The sequence below is a fragment of the Gallinula chloropus genome (genome assembly GCF_964237585.1).
Source record: "Gallinula chloropus genome assembly, chromosome: 1".
NCBI lineage: Eukaryota > Metazoa > Chordata > Aves > Gruiformes > Rallidae > Gallinula > Gallinula chloropus.
In genome coordinates, this window is record NC_140085.1 from 101,805,964 (window position 1) to 101,821,912 (window position 15,949).

The 15,949-nt window shown below is 38.1% G+C and overlaps 1 protein-coding gene across 2 annotated transcripts in view; it reads right to left on the minus strand.

Annotated features, from left to right (window-relative positions):
- Positions 1-1,487: 1,487 nt before the first annotated feature.
- The window catches only part of CADM2 (cell adhesion molecule 2), a gene marked incomplete at both ends in the record, with an annotated part of 663,520 nt that continues 649,058 nt past the window's right edge, over positions 1,488-15,949 (minus strand). For both annotated transcript variants that reach the window (XM_084275339.1, XM_084275340.1), the window contains 2 exons: positions 1,488-1,606; positions 3,169-3,294. In XM_084275339.1, coding sequence (XP_084131465.1) covers positions 1,488-1,606; positions 3,169-3,294 — 245 coding nt within the window. The remainder of the gene's footprint in view (positions 1,607-3,168; positions 3,295-15,949) is intronic.

A 15,949-nucleotide genomic window follows, 5' to 3' on the forward strand; every position in this document is an offset into this window, starting at 1 on the left:
AGCATGGCAGGAATTCTCTATCATTCACGGTGACATAAGTTTGTACCTCACAAAATGCATAGACAGGAATTTAATATAAAGAATTAGTCCATTTACTGTATACACAAAACATATATCTTTTGTTTTAACACCTCTATTTTTTTCTTTTTTTTTTTTCTTCTTTTTTTTCTTTTTTTTTTTTGGCAAACCAACATAGAGAAGCAGCTCTGGAACTGCCAAATTAAAAATTGAGAATTTTAGCAACTCAATAGTATTTTTTAAGGATAGTAATCAAATGTGGTTGTAATTTAAAACCTGAGGCTGTGCACTGGTTGTTAGCTTAAAACTACCTTTCCATATAACATTGTGCTTCCATTGTATAACAAAGAAAAAATTAACAAGAACTAGAAAAGTTTGCTGCTGAACAGTGCTAGGACATACAGACAAAAAGTACTAATACATGTTATCTACTTAGAATATTGATTTGAGTCATATCTAAAGGGATATAATGGACATTAGAAAATGCTTACTTGTGACTGACTTAGCTACTGCCAAAAAAGTTAAATATGTATCAAATAATGTTTAATTGAATTTATTATATGCACTATATACAGATACTAAAATGCCTTGCAGTTGTGCCCCATGAACACTTCAAATTTCAGTAGGCAGGTGAGTTCATGTGAAGCAAATAAATTATAAAAAACAGAAATTCCTCAGAAAGATCTCTAATCTTTGCAATCCCAAAAAGCAGTAAAAGGGCAGGACAAATTTGTTTCAAATGAAGCACTAGCATCTAACTTTGCAGAATTTGTATAGCTAGCAATTCAGCATGTTTTTACCACTGAAACATGGCACTGTTGTCAAGGTACCATCTAGAACATAACAAAACAAAGCAAAACAAAACAAAAGTTTGGTGGAATGACAGGGTTTTATGCCCACCAAATCCAAGCATATAAGAAACTACACTAAAAAGATTTCAGTTTGTGTTTCCTAGGGCATGTGTTTCAAAAACAACTTGTTTTTTTGAATTATAGATAGACATGTATAAAACATTCTTTGTAAACCTCTAATCTTAGACTTAACATTTTAAGTAAGTAAATTAGGTCCTTACCTAATAGTATTTGTTATGAATATCGTTCTATGACATACTAGTAAGGACATGATAAAAGAAAACTGAAAAAGAAGAAAGCTGCATCACATTTAAAAATGTAGAAAAATTGGATTAAATGATGATTAACATTGTTAAGGCTGTATATTCAAGCACTGTATGTTAAGAGAGCAGTGGATATGAATTTTAGGCAATAAGAAATGTCCTGCTTTACGCATGATACTGTAATTATAGAATGATGATGTCAACAGCTGATTGTTGGCATAAACTGGCTACTTAGAGCAAGTATGCAAGTTAATAAAGATAGCAGAAGATGGCAGAAATGAATTCTGAGAAATGATAGCCAGTTTTCTCCAGCAGTCAGCCTGATAAGTAAAACTCCAAGATTCTAGCTCTGCATCTAAATGAAATACTCTTTTTTCTCCTCTGCATTGACTTGGCTGCCTTCTGCATTGATAATGGCTGTGTCGGCATCAGGTGCATCTTCAGCTCCTTTTGCTTCATTTGTTAAATATGTTCCTGTAGGGATCAGTAAAACAAGGAAAGAAAAAAAAAAAAAAGAAAAGATTACCTTTTTTTAGCTTCATACTGCATTATACGAAGCACATTTCTAACATTGCTCCAATTGCTTCATGAATGGACAAGTACATTGACACAATTTTAGTATACATCGTGCAGGCATGCTCAGCTTTCTAATTTGTTTAAGAAACATTTACAGTATTAGTACTGATAATGCATGTACACATATTCAAGTACATCCATAATAAAGAACTCTTTTAATAAAGATACTCTTCATCTAACTGCAGTAATATGCATTGTATTTTGGAATTACGGGGTAAGTGGTAAAATCTTGGTGATTTCATGGGACAGCTACCCAAAAAATCCAAACCAACTTTGAAAACTTGGATATACATAAATGTTTATTTCTAAAAGAAAAAACAAAGGCCATGGATTATTTCTGTATTTCTATTTTTTTTAGTTATCGTATCTATACCTTAATTTTACAGAACTGTGCCATAGTCATTTCCAAGAATCATAAAACTGAGTTAGTTTTATTAACTGCACCCACTCACATTGTACTATCGTAGACATTTTGATCTGCAGGATATGAATAAAGAGAATTACGCATAATAGTCAACTTTGCCATTGTGAAAAGCTTTATGTATGTTGGTATAGGATGTATACATATTCCTTCAGGACAGTAAAAAGATCCACACTTTCAATGGTTCATTAAAAAAAATACCTTGGTCTTCCTGTGCACAATGCAATCAAATTAAAAAGATGTTTTTTATTAGCTCATGTCTGCTAGCTACCCAATCTCAAATAAGATTTAATGAGTTAATACAAACATTAATCATCTCTTCACTTTTCTTGGATTTTTGGTAGGGATTTAGTAACTGGTTAACAGCTGGTCTACAAACCATTCGGAGGTTAAATCTCTAGAAATGACTTTGTAATTAACAAGGTCAAAACAGGATCATAGAGAAGCACGATCAGAAGATTGGGTCACTCCATCCCTGTTACCTCTAATGGTGGTGGGGACTGAAAATGGAGTGGGATTCGTAAGGTGAAATCTCTGAATGAAGTAAAGCTTGGCCCAGGAATGAAACCCATATTCCAGTGGGATCATTGCTAAAGGAGTCAGTGATCTGAAAAGTCACCACTGGCCCCTAACCCTATCTTGTAAATACATACTCCATGTGTTAGTGCAATTTATTAAGAAGAAAAAAATCTTGTTTTCTCAACGTAAATACATTCTGCTGAGTTGATAGCCTAGTGAAAAATATGAGATCATGTAATCAAATGCCAAGAGCTAAGGACTAAAACCAAAGGGCAATCTTATCTTTCAGTCTCTCCAAATCACTGGTTTATGGTATGACCTTGGGCATGTAACTAGATGTCCTTTGCCTTAGCCAGTCCACTGGAAAAGTGGGTAAAATTCAGGGGCTTTGCTGACGACTGGACTGTGAACTGAGCTTTCTTTTCCAAATCATTTAGCAGATGGGGAAGGCAAAAGGGAACAGCACGTGAAATCGTGCCTTGCTTCCAAAAGTGACTGAACTTCCACTAATCCGTCTTACCTTTATGTCTTGCCAGGTATCGCCCAAGGAGAATGATAGAACATAGCGTTACAAAGACAACTACAGCCACTATTCCTCCTATAAGAGCATGGTCAGGTCCGGTCTGTCCAGCCAAAGCATTTGGATCTAGAGGGAGAAGCAAAAAGTAAAAGTGGTCCCACACAGACAAAAACTGACAGGAAAACTCACAATACCAAGTCTTATACCGATCATCCTGAAAATAGGGCACTTCCCTCTTTAATATTCAGCATGGTTATTCCCACTTTTACTACCAGTATCTTATCAACAACATAGTGCTGCTTGTATTCCCAGATTGTTAAAGCCCTGAGGACATCACAGTTATGAAAAATATTACCTTATTCTTCTTTGGCAGAGGTTATTAAATGAAAAAGGTTTCTGGTTTTGTCCTCGCCATTTTACAACTGAAAACCTGGCCATAGCTATTTATAGGAGGAGAAACAAGGAACTGAGAATTGGGGATCAGATAGCATCAGCAGAATAGTGTCTGCATAATACATAATTTATAGAACTGATTCTCAGTGGGGATCCCTTATATATTCTCTTCCTCTCATTCCTATCCGATTGCACCAGAAATAAAAAGGCAGATAAAGCGCAGCCGTGCCAAGTTCCTCTGCACATGGCTGAGTCTGCATGAATTTGGTCAGATAAAGGTATCAGGCAACCTGAAAGATCATCATTCAGTCTCGAGCGTCAGTATGTGAATTAACTACGAATACTCAATTAACGCCCAACATGGGCAAAGGGTAACAGATACAACAATGTGTTAGCAGGCTCAGTTCACTGACTCTGTGCAGAGCGCTATGCACACTGACAGATCCAACCTTTCTGTGGCGGTCATTTGCCCATTCTGTTGCCTGGTGCTTCACAAAAGTTGCAAAGAGGCAATCATGGGAAATGGCACTACTGAGGGCTGAGTGATTCCTTGGAGCTTTTGAACAACCATCTAGCAACCTGACTGTTGACTCACCTGAAATATGCAAAAGAGGGTAAAAATTCAATCTAAAGATCACGGTAAAATTTCTATTGTAATGAAAATGCCTCTGCTACGAAGTAATAGTAATTCTCTGAAGACGCTATTAGCATGTGCTGTATGTTGCAATCAGTCTACTCTCACTGCTTCAAGGGCATTTGCCTTGTAGGAGCTGTTCATATTCTACAAATAGTTTGCAAACAACTTCTTTGCTTTGCAAAAGGGGAAGGCAGTAAAAAGGATGTACAAAGAAAAGAGGGTAAGGCTACAAAGATGACAGAAAGGCCTCTGATAATTAAGCATAATTAACAGTCTGCTGAGCAGGATCATTGTATAACAGCAAGATGCACAGGTATACCTACATACACGCAAGTATACATAAACAGAACGTTATATAGATGAAAGAAAATAATCATGTTTTCCCCTCCTTTTGTAAACTGTCAGGCATGCTGAAACTACACCTTCAGGTCTGCTGGAGTGCAGAACACTGGCCACTGCTACAGGTACAGTTCTGCTGTAAACAGTCACTGAAGTCACCGGGTATGGCTTTGTCACTTACTGCCACTTTCCTGAGCTGCCACATCATTCTCTTCTGGCTGCTAAGAAGACTCTGGGGAAGCTGCCCACACTGATAATACTTTATAAAGTAAGCTGATAAGTAAATGAGCTGATAATACTTTATAAAGTCAGCTCTGTGTGCCCCCTCCTCTGTTTCTAGAAACCTGTCATGGTGCTACTGCTGGCATATGAGTATACTCATCACTCCTGCATGACCATGCAGAATCAGTCCAAGGGCACATCGGCCCTATTTTGGTGATTAAAAATGACCCTGAGTTCTGTGAGCCACCATTCTTACAGGGAAAAACAAGACAGCTGAAGTTCTGCCTCCCTGAAGCAAGAGCTTGGAGCATGCAGCCATCCTTTCCCAGGCCTTGCAGAGGTCCTGTTTTCTGAGGGGAGTAAGGAGGAGGCGTCTGCTCACTTGAGAAAATGCAAGGTGACATCTTGCTGTGGAATTGTCAGCCTGCTCAAGCCATCTAGCAAATTCCTCCTTCTGTGGCGCCTGTAGCAATGTTACCATAAGCCTCCTCCCTGCAGCAAAGAAGGCAGCACCCATCTGGGCATGAAGGACCAGCAACATCCCCAAGCGCTGCATGCAACCTGCAGGAGATGCTCTTCCCCAGCACTGGGCCAGCAGCAGCAAGCATGTTTTCCCACTAGAAGCTAACTCCTGCTAGTATGCTAGCAGTAAAATTACAAGAATGAAAGGAGATATTTTAAGGGATAATATACTTCCTGATGCAGAGTATAATCCGGAGGCGGGTTAGTGCGGCACTTTATCTAGAGGCATTTTTTTAAAAGCTGATTGCAGTGTACAGCTTTAGCTCAATACCCAGATTTATAACGCATCTCCTCCGCAAGCTTTAATAAATGTTATAGACAAAAATCTTCACAATACACTGAGATGAATATGCCTCTCTGTTTTCATCCTCAGGTGATTTCCTATATATAGCTACTCACTCCTCCTCTGCCATACCTGATGCGACTACATGAAGTGACCTAATGCCAGCATAAATATAAGGTTCCAACTTTTTAGTGCGGATTAATGAGATTGTACTGCTGCTATAGGTTGAGAGTTTTCACTTTTAAATTAATTAAAGTATTAATTGGAATACAAATGCAGTATAGTGTTTCTGCTATAATCTCTTAACCTTGGTATCAAAGCCAGATTATATTGATATGTAATGCTAGACAGGTTTGTCCCCAGAAAAACTTGTACATGACCTATTACCGTTATGTTACCACCAAATAACTTCTTTGTTAAAAAGAAAAAAAGGAAAGGAAGAAGGATGAGATGGAAGGGAAGGAAATAATGATTCTCAAAGGTGGCCAATATTTTATTGGGAAACAAGTACTCTTTCATCTCAAAATGAAAATCTCTACAACATAAACAATATTCTGAAGAGGAAATGCACCTCAGAAATATTCTTCTCATAGAAAAATAATGTTAACATTAAATATAAATATGCTATACATTATGCATACAGAGTAATGCACTACACTTTTGCCTTTCATAAAATGACCTAGGCCCCATGGGTAAATTATAGATCTGGGGCTATCTATCATCATATAAATAATTACTACATCAAAATGTGCCTGAACAGTACCTGAAAGATAGAAATACAGGGGTTTGAAACTCTGTCATTTGAGTTTTATATATTTATACAGCAAACATGTATTATCCAGGTATTCTGGGAATTTGTACTAGCAGCTCCCATTAAAGTTCCTGAAATTGCTAAGTTTGCACTTGAGCACTGACCACTCAACAGTTTGCTTTCCAAAAAATAGAGCACTCTTCAGGCTGTTTTTAGATTCCCATTATAAGCTTCATGGACTTTACCAGGTAAACCCTACCCTGCCACACACATAACTCCAGCAAATGAAATCTTGAGTATGCAACTGTGTAATAAATACTTTTAATCTTAAAAATATATCAGATCACTCAGTGTTTTAAACATAGACTATTTTCACTGCATGAACACAGGCAGCTGCAGTAGTCATGGCCTGAAACAGTAAAATTAGTATTTTGCCATCAGACTAGATCTTCCTCAAAGATCAGCTCTTCCTCTATTTCATCCTTTGATGAGAAGAAGGAAATCTTATAGAAAGATGATGACACAAACGCTCATAATTCTCTTTTGTTAGCTTTTTGTCCTAGATTTAGGAAGCCTTTTCAAAATATTTATTGCTGATGCTATGAAGTCGCACCCATTTTCAGCTTCTGGGATTTGAACTGTTTCCTCAAAAACCTATCAAATTAAGCTACTTAAAATGACTAAGAGGGGAAAAAATATATCATTCATTAACAAATATAACACACCAGATAATTTTCAGATCTATTAAATAAGTAGATCTGTGATTTTTGCAACCTGCTGACAAAGTTTCACTGTAGAATATTTTTTATATGAATTCACACATTAGTTAAGCAGAGAAATTTCAGAACAGTTTGTCATGGTTTTGCATAAAGTACATGTTAATTATTCATCTAGTTTCATTTTCTTCCTGCATAAGTTTTCTTCTTATTTATGCATAGTTGACTTGACTGAGCAGGCTGCAGGGAAGGGTCAGATAACCCTTTCCTGAGCAAAAGGAGAACAAGCACATTTGTGAATGCTGAAATGGCATATTTTGGAGAATACATGCTCAAGTGGGAGCCTTGATTGCAGAACTTTATTAACGTGTGGTTTTGGCTCAAGTGCTGAAGTTTTAAAAAACTCACTCTGAGCATGAGATGTACCCAGGTTTGAGGTATCAAAAAATAATTTGTTTTGACCATTTCTTCGGAAAGAAAAATTGGAAATAGAGGTCCTAATTTGCTGCGGAGCTTAAATAGCTTTCAAAAAATGAAGACACATCAAGCAGTTGTATTATTCATAAATTACTCTTCCTTAATGCTGGGAAAAGAACAGGGACCTCCTATTTCTCAGAGGAGTACTGAAACCATCAGCCTTCAGTTATTTTCACTGATTTCTTGACTAACCAATTGCTGCTGCAAAGCAGAACTGCTCCAGCAAGGGATGCTGGGGCACGCTCCATGTTACAACTAATGTGGCAGAAAAAAAATCTCTAATTCAGATTATTCCTTCTCTTTCCCCATAGTGAGAGACTCGCTACCACCCCAGTACAACTTGCCAATACTTCACATTGGCTCAAAATCAGATCAGTAAAGCAACGTGTGTTTTATGATGGCGAAATACAAAATGCAAAAAAATTAAATAATCTGCTCTGTCATATTTGAAGGACTATTGAATTGTTTCAGGTGGGGGCAGGGTGAAAATTGGTGGTGGGAGACAGTGAATGTTTAAGGAGAAAATCTAGGAAGGAATCACAAATCATGAGACATCTAAAGCTGCACTACTTTTAAGTGCCTCAGCCAGGGGAAAGAAAACTGCAAAATCTATAGGAAGCAACTAGTTTTTGGTTTTCTCAATTCTACTAGTAAATGTTAGTTGAATTAGCAATATTACTCACTGACAATTTCTCTGTATTTCAGCTTAATTTCCTAAGGAGCGAGAGCTTGTGTGATGATGCTCTTTCACCATCTCCAAATTATTTAAGAACCATGGATCTATTATGATGAGTTTTAAGAGACAGTAAAGTTCTCAAGATTATTGTTTTCCTATAACTAACCTGAGAGGACAGGTTGCTGCAGGAGCCCAGATCTTATGAGACAGCAGAGAACATATAGGAAGGATGCCTTTAGAAAAACCCTAACAGAGACAAAAGCTTCAGTCCAAATCTGTGCTTGAGAATCAATTTTCCATTAGAGGTGTCTCACCATTTTGAGTACTTTGGTGTCCAATATGGCACAGATCCTGTTTGAAGCTTTTTCACATGGTTAGGTGGCATTTAAAACATACTGAGCCCTTTCCACATCACCTTTCTCCTCTTCCCCCACACTTTTTCTTCCTTCTTGTTTCATAACAGGTCAGCTCACTCTACAGTATTTGTAGAAGTCAGTTTAAAAGGCAGTCAACCATGAGGCACAATCTCATTGGAAACCAAAGAAAATTTCTTCCTGCAGCTTAGGGAACAAACTTGGTTTTACAAATATATTTAGGCTAATATTCACCAGATCCATATCATTTTTAACTGTCCCATAAATGTAAGCTTTGGGAAAAACAAAAAACCCACCCAACCCACCAAAACCCCCAAACCAACAAACCAAAGGAAAAAAAAAACCCAAACTCCACCCTCAACAAACTCCAACAAAAACCTCAATGATATGTCCACTAGCAGTAGGAAAGAAGACTAAAGGAATTTACTCACAATATAGATAGGAGGTAGGACTGAAGTGATAGCTCACAAGGTATTAGCTTTAGGAAAAGCAGCAGTAGTGCTGTCTGTGATAAATGCTGGTAAGCAGAATTTCCCCATTTTAGCATCTTAATTTGGGCACCCTAGAGTTCAATTTCCCTTGCTTGGCCTGGAGTGCTGAAACAGGTACTTCTAATCTCATTTTGTAATATACCACTAACCACTAAAATACATGTACGTGAAACTTGTGAAAGTATTGTTAAGGAGGAAAAGAAAGTTTCTGCACCTTCATTTAAATTGCAAAGAGAGGCTGCCCAAAGGGGCTGGTTGTGAAATTCGTTGAAAATGTGTTTTGTTATTAACCAATTCTGAACTTAAAATATGTGACAAGCTTCTTTTTCCTTCAGTGCCTGAAGCAAAGACGAACAAAACAGTGTACTAATATACAGCATATATAAACTGCTATTTTACTAGTAGAACATCATCAACCATAGAGAAGACAGGCAGAAAAAAAAGTTTACTTGTAAGCCTTCAAAGGAATTTATAGCCTTTTCTGCCTGTGTTACTGCAGTGGCACATTTGGCCCACTTTGCCTCTAACTGTTTTTTTCACTTTGCTGAATTATATATACATTCCTATTAAGAAAAGCCCACGCTCCAGAAGGATGAAAGTCCCACGCTAATGTTTCGGCAGCTGAACCTACTGCTCCTTTTGAAGAGTTCGTGTTGTTCTCACCAATCTAAGGCTTCCTTCAGAGCAGAGAAAGCTCCAGATGTCTGCTGATGTGCATTTGTAAGTAGGTGTCCCTTGCCAAAGGTAAATAAAAGCATTACCCATACCTATTTATTTTGTAAATGTATTTTTTGCAATGCTAATAAGAGAGCTGTATACCCACAATGTTAAGATGAAAAATTTAACAGTATTTTTCAGGGTCCTTAGAGCCTCGTTCCAGATTTTGTGCCTTGTGTCATTGACACACTTTTTTCTCTTTTTTTTTTTTCCCCAACTTTTTTTGTTTTTCTTAATGCTGCTTTAAAAGCTCCAGCTTTCTGAAGGGAGCAGTTCCTCTAATTAGAGCACATAAAAGACATTTCTTATCGATGACATTATATTTCTGTTCATCAATAAACTCATTAGTTGCTTCAGACTTTGTCTTAGGGAGAAAGAACTAAAATCTGCAAATTTTTGTATTCATCCTATTATCTGTAGAGGATAATTAAGTCAATTCAGGGTTCGAAAAAATACTTGCAGCCTTTGCAGCTATCAATCATGCCTGGCTACTGAAACAGGAGGCTGTAGGGAAAGACAACTGGCACAGATGACAGCAGAATTTTCCTATTAGGTTCTCTCCCCAAGATGAGTTACTGTGGGATGCAGCAACAGGCAGGTGATGCCTTAACTCTGCTTCCAGCATTTTAACATTCCTCTTCTTGTGAAGTTCTAGAATGCTCAGTGCCTTCTTTGCAGAAAATGAGAGAAAGTGTGAAGACTTCAGCCTAACAGACAGTTAAAAAAAAAAAAAAAAAAAAGAGGAGGAATCCATCCCTACCTAGAAAATTAAGGTTCACGGCTTCCTATTTTGTGAGAAAAAAAACATCTCATAAGTGTCATCTTTCTTCTGATGACTTTCCATCAGTAAATATAGAAGAATCCTCACTCTTCTTGTTTTTCTTCAGTAAAAAAGGACAGGCACCAGATGGAGTAGGTGTGTGTGTGCGTGAGCACTACCCCTTTTCCTGTCATCAGAAGTTAATGATCTATACAGATAATGAAACATTCTCAGAGAGCAGAAAGACAGGAGATGTCAATGCATTCTTCTGCTCCCTTCCTTGTAGTACCTTATGGTTGTGACTGGAAGTGACTCTTGGTCACTTCGTACAGACTCTGGTTTGCTAGAGAAAATAGGAACTCAACTCTTCAACTCTATTTCCTTGTGTGGGAAGGGAGCATGGAGCATGCGCTCAGTAGAGTTTTCTGAGCTCATGCATCTACTGCTGCCTGCCACCATCACAGGGGTCCGGGCCAGGCACTCAGATGGTCTCTCACATACCATAAGAAAGCAAGACATTGTCACCACAAATACACATCATGAGCTATGGTGAGATTGCTAAGAGAGTAATCGCTCAAAACATTTAAGGAAATGATTCTGCTAACCTTAAGGAAGTCCCAAGAGCTCAAGCCTACTAGAAGAGTAGTATAAATGTTTCCACTGTGACTTTTTTGCCAGTTTGTTTTTATGCTGTTATACAAACTTCCTCACAGATTGCTTCTCGGAGTGAATCAGTACCACTGCAGAGCTCAAATAATAAATACTACCACGAGTTAGCAGTGCAAAAAGGACATGCTTTCAGCTAAGAAATGATATGAAACAAAAGGAGATGTTTGCTGAAGTGTAGAGCTAGAGACAAGGCTGTTTCCAATTGCAGAAGCTAGGGAGGATGAGGCTTTCTCACCAGGAAAGGAGAGCCACAGGCATAAAGTTACCCAAGAACAGGTATGGCTGTATAAGGACCAGAATGAACAGATTCACAGCTGCACAAGCTATATCATACTGAATAGGTTCATGAGAGTTTTAAAACCAAGAAGGGCAGCTTTAATTTAATTGAAGAACAGCTCTAATTAAAACTTACTCTGTGGTGGAAGAAAACCTATTGTTCAAATGAATTCTTCATGCTTGTCATACTAATTTTTTCTTACCAAATCAGATTAGAATAATTATAAGGCTATAATGACATCAAAACACCCCAGTAAACCAGCCACTTACAGCCAGAATCTGACACCCTATTCATGCTGAATAGCAATTTAATCTGTCGTGGGACTACTCAGTGTGAGTAATTGTAACAGAATTTCCTCTTTGGTAGTTAATAGCAAATTTTATCTGTCAATATATCTCTAGAAGATTAGCCAGGCATACTTGCGGTTAGGGTTACCGATCCAAAAGAAGCTGTTGACTGACCCAGCTCCTCACAGAAACAGAGATGTGAGAGACATCAGCAGAGAGATTCTGCTGTAATGCACAGAGTAACAGAAGAGTTAATTATTGATAGGAAAGTAGGACCCCTGTTACTATGTGAGGCATCTTTTACAGCTGTTTTAATTAGGGCATAAAATCTTATGTAAATTTCTTGGGACAATGGCAATGTCCATTAGTGAGGTTTCTGTCCGAGCAGTAAAACTGCCTTCAATTTATTTGAATTTTTGCCTGTGGTTTAATTGAATGCTATCCATTCTTTACGCCAACTCTGTACTAATGGAAACAACAATATTTTCTCCATTTAATAATGACATGCTTGATGGAATTCAATATCTTAACCAAATTCTCCTCTGGGAACATTAAGACTTTGTTGTTTTCAGATGCCTTAAAGTTAAATACCATCCAGCTATTAGTAAAAGACTGCTCTTAATGCCATTGATTGGTAATGGATTTGCTAAGAATAAGGTTGTTCTTTGCTTTCCCAAAGGCTCTTTGTATTCGTAAAAAAATAAAGCTATAGAGATATTTTTTTGCTTATGGACCTGTTTTGTTTTGGGGTTTGTTTTTTTTTTTTTTAAACTCAGCAGCACATGTTCATTTCCAGCAGCACTCATGATCTCTGTTGTCAGCCCCACTAGCTGCACACATCCGGATTCTACCAAGGGGGTCACATCCGCTGCAGTTTGCAGCTGACAGATTCATTTCCTACCTTCTCTTGAGACAGCAATGAGGACTGGAAAAAAAAAAACAAAACAGAGGTCCACTGTAATTACTATGTATATTTCAGATTAAATAAATGTGATAAAAGCTTCCATCTGGCTGTTGATCAAACGTGCAGAGGCAGTCTGATTTTCAGTGACATATTACAATATGTCTCTTGTAACAGTCCCTAATGCCATCCTGTAAATTACTTACATTTGGGATTACTTGACTACGGCAGACAGAAATATTACTCACTGTTTAAGTGCTGCCTACTGGGAGTATGGGAGACGCGGTCTAATCTTAAAGTTGTTAAGCAAGGCATTAAGAAATAATGGGGCCATGTTTATTTTACTAAATGCCGATTGTGCTCACACTACTTGAAGATGGCAAACCCAATTTAATAGTAGCCTGAGCCTGTTCCTGATGCTGGGAAGCTGTAAAAAGTCTAACACTGGGGAAATAAGTTTAAGTGGTGTGCTAGAACAGATCTTGAGGAGAAATTTAAAAATCAGAAAAGTCCTGCAAAATATGTCAATAGTTTCAAATTATACTCCATCTGCTGAAAAAAATGTGTCTCTTTGAACAGAGATTCAGAGATTCACAGCCTTTCATGAGAGAAAAATCCCAACCACCTACACGAAAAAGAAACAAAAGAAATTCCAAGGGACAAATAGAAAAACATGCTGCCGTTTCTCCATTTACTTTACACCCTTCCTTGCAGTTCCAGTTGCAATGTGCAGAGAGTTAAAATTCGCTACATTACTGAAGGTGGTTTAAAAAACTTACGGTAAGAAAGAAAGGCTGGGAAAAATGTACGTGGGGTATTCACAGACCATCTCATTGTGGGTAGAGGGGCTGTTCTTATGATTCAAAGTTCCTTGAGGTTTACAACTCACACAACATCAAAATTAATTCAAAATTGAATATAACAGTGGGTTTTTTGTTGTTTTTTTTTTTTTTTAAGAAAAGACAAATGTACACCCCTAGCCAAACTATGGATATTTCTGGTCTACTATATCACATTTCTTCTACTTATTGAATATTCATTCTTCACAAAAAGTGTACTGGGATACCTGTGTAAATCAAGGTGCTGCTCAGTACAAAGAGCTTTGGCCATTTTAATTCTTCTTGTAAAGACCAGCAGAAAAGCTTTGCTGCTATACAGCTCTTAAAGGGACAACATCTTTGTACTGCAGTGGTTAACATCACTTTCCTTCTAGCCATTGGTATGGGAGAAAACACTCTTGGAAGCATTAATGAGCCTAGGAAACATTTCATGTCATTTTTTGCTCTAGAAATATTCTGCTCATCTCCTATTTGATCACTCCAACAAGTAACTTTCCCTTTCTTCCCCTATTCAGTTCTTGTTCTAAGCGCTCAAGATTTGCCATATATTCCCTTCACCCTAAATTGTCTCATTAGCTTATATCACTTGGCATCCACTCTTACTTAACTGAAGTGGTTCATTAAATGACATTTCGTCTTAAAAGGCCTCTAAAAACCTAGTCCTCTCTTTAGGAAAGCATGAACACAAAACATGAAAGGAAAGAAAACAATGTTCCAAACAAAGCTGGCATTCATATGACTCTTCCAATTGGCACTGCTGAGGAACTTTTACCTCTTTTCTTCCTTCCTAATAATCTTTACATTATAGCCATGTAAGGAGCATGGTGTTTCTCTCTGGGGTATTCTGTGTGCTTAAACTGATTAAAAATGCACTCATTATGACATTCTGTTCAAAGCAGACAGTATTGTTAGTCAGCAAAGGTTTAGTTATGACTACCTCCCTAACATCTATAATTCCCAACGTGAACCTAGGAGACACTACATTCAGCTGAACAAAACAGTTCCGAAAGGTTGAGCGCATGAAGCTAAATGTGGATACTTGAAGCTTTCCGGTGTTACAGCCCTTAATTCAGCAGAACAGGCCAGTACGCAACAAATGGGACTTAGATCAAATGTTTCTGCTGAGTTGGATCTGGATCGTTAGATGCCAGCTTCAGTTTACAAGACCCTGGTTCCCAAGGAAGCCACAGATAAACTAAAGAAGGAGCTGGGATTCCTCTGGCTGTGAGCAGCAGTGCAGTGTTTCCAGCCTTCCCTGCCCTCTGGAAAGCTGAGGCAAGCTGAGGCAAGCTGCTCCTCCTCCTGCGGAGGTGAGACTCATGAATCCAGAGCCCACTGCGACAGCTTCTCTCTGACACCAGCATGTCTGGGTCCGACGCCAGAAGCAGCGGTGAGCCTGCGGCGCAGGGCAGCACATAATCAGCGAGCCCCCCTCGCTGGTAGCAGCCTCGCATCAAAGCACTGCTCTTGTCACCTGGGCAAGGAGGCAGCGTGTGGCCTGTTCCTGCAAAATCTATTTCGGTACTCAAGGTGGAAAGGGATTTTTTACACCTCACAGACCGGAAAAAATCATAAAAATGTATGCCTGTTCTGCCTAGCAATGACTTAGCCTGCTCACAGCAGCGCGTGAGACCTAGAGGTTGGCGAGGTGTCCCTCCAGGAAACCATGGTGGTGACAGTTCTTGAGAGGAAGGTTAATTTTTCCAGGCATAGGCATGGAAAATCAGGTTTAAAGCCTTGCCATGCAACAAATACATGGGTGTGGCTTTGCAAAACTGTTTTATTTTTTGCCTCAGTTCTCCTAAAATAAAGACTTGAGAACAGTGAATGACCTTGACGCAGGGTGACTCATGGAACAGTAAATGATTTTGAGGTACCATAGTATAGGCGGTAAGGGAGATTTTTCACCTGTCCTTACAAACAATATTCTCTATTATATTTCAAAATGGACTTTTGTGGGTTTAATTTTTACTAAACCTTTTATTTGGTATATTTTTTATTCTCTGGATAAAAGGAAACTGAATGCCTATTATGTATTTCTGTAATGAAGAAATTAGTAGCTGGATGAGAGGTGAGACGAAACAAGATAGCCTTACACAGCTACATTGCTAAAAGTAATTCACACCAGGTAATTGATGAAAACCAAAATAAACAGAAATATGAGAATAAGCCAGAAATAGGATGGATCTACTTTCAGATTATGGAAACAAACAGACAACCATTAGGGATGTTGTGAAACACTGCTAAACAGGTCACCATGAACCCTTAGGTTCATAAGCAACCTTGAATTCAACAGGAAGAGTATTCCATTTGAATAATAGACTCATTAAAGATGTATGTCAGCTGATACAAGAAGATAGAAGAGAATTAATGCTTAAAAAATGAACAGCTATAGTCTCCTTGCTTCAGTTTTGTTTTTTATCCAGTAACATCTAGTTTCTCCTAAGTGT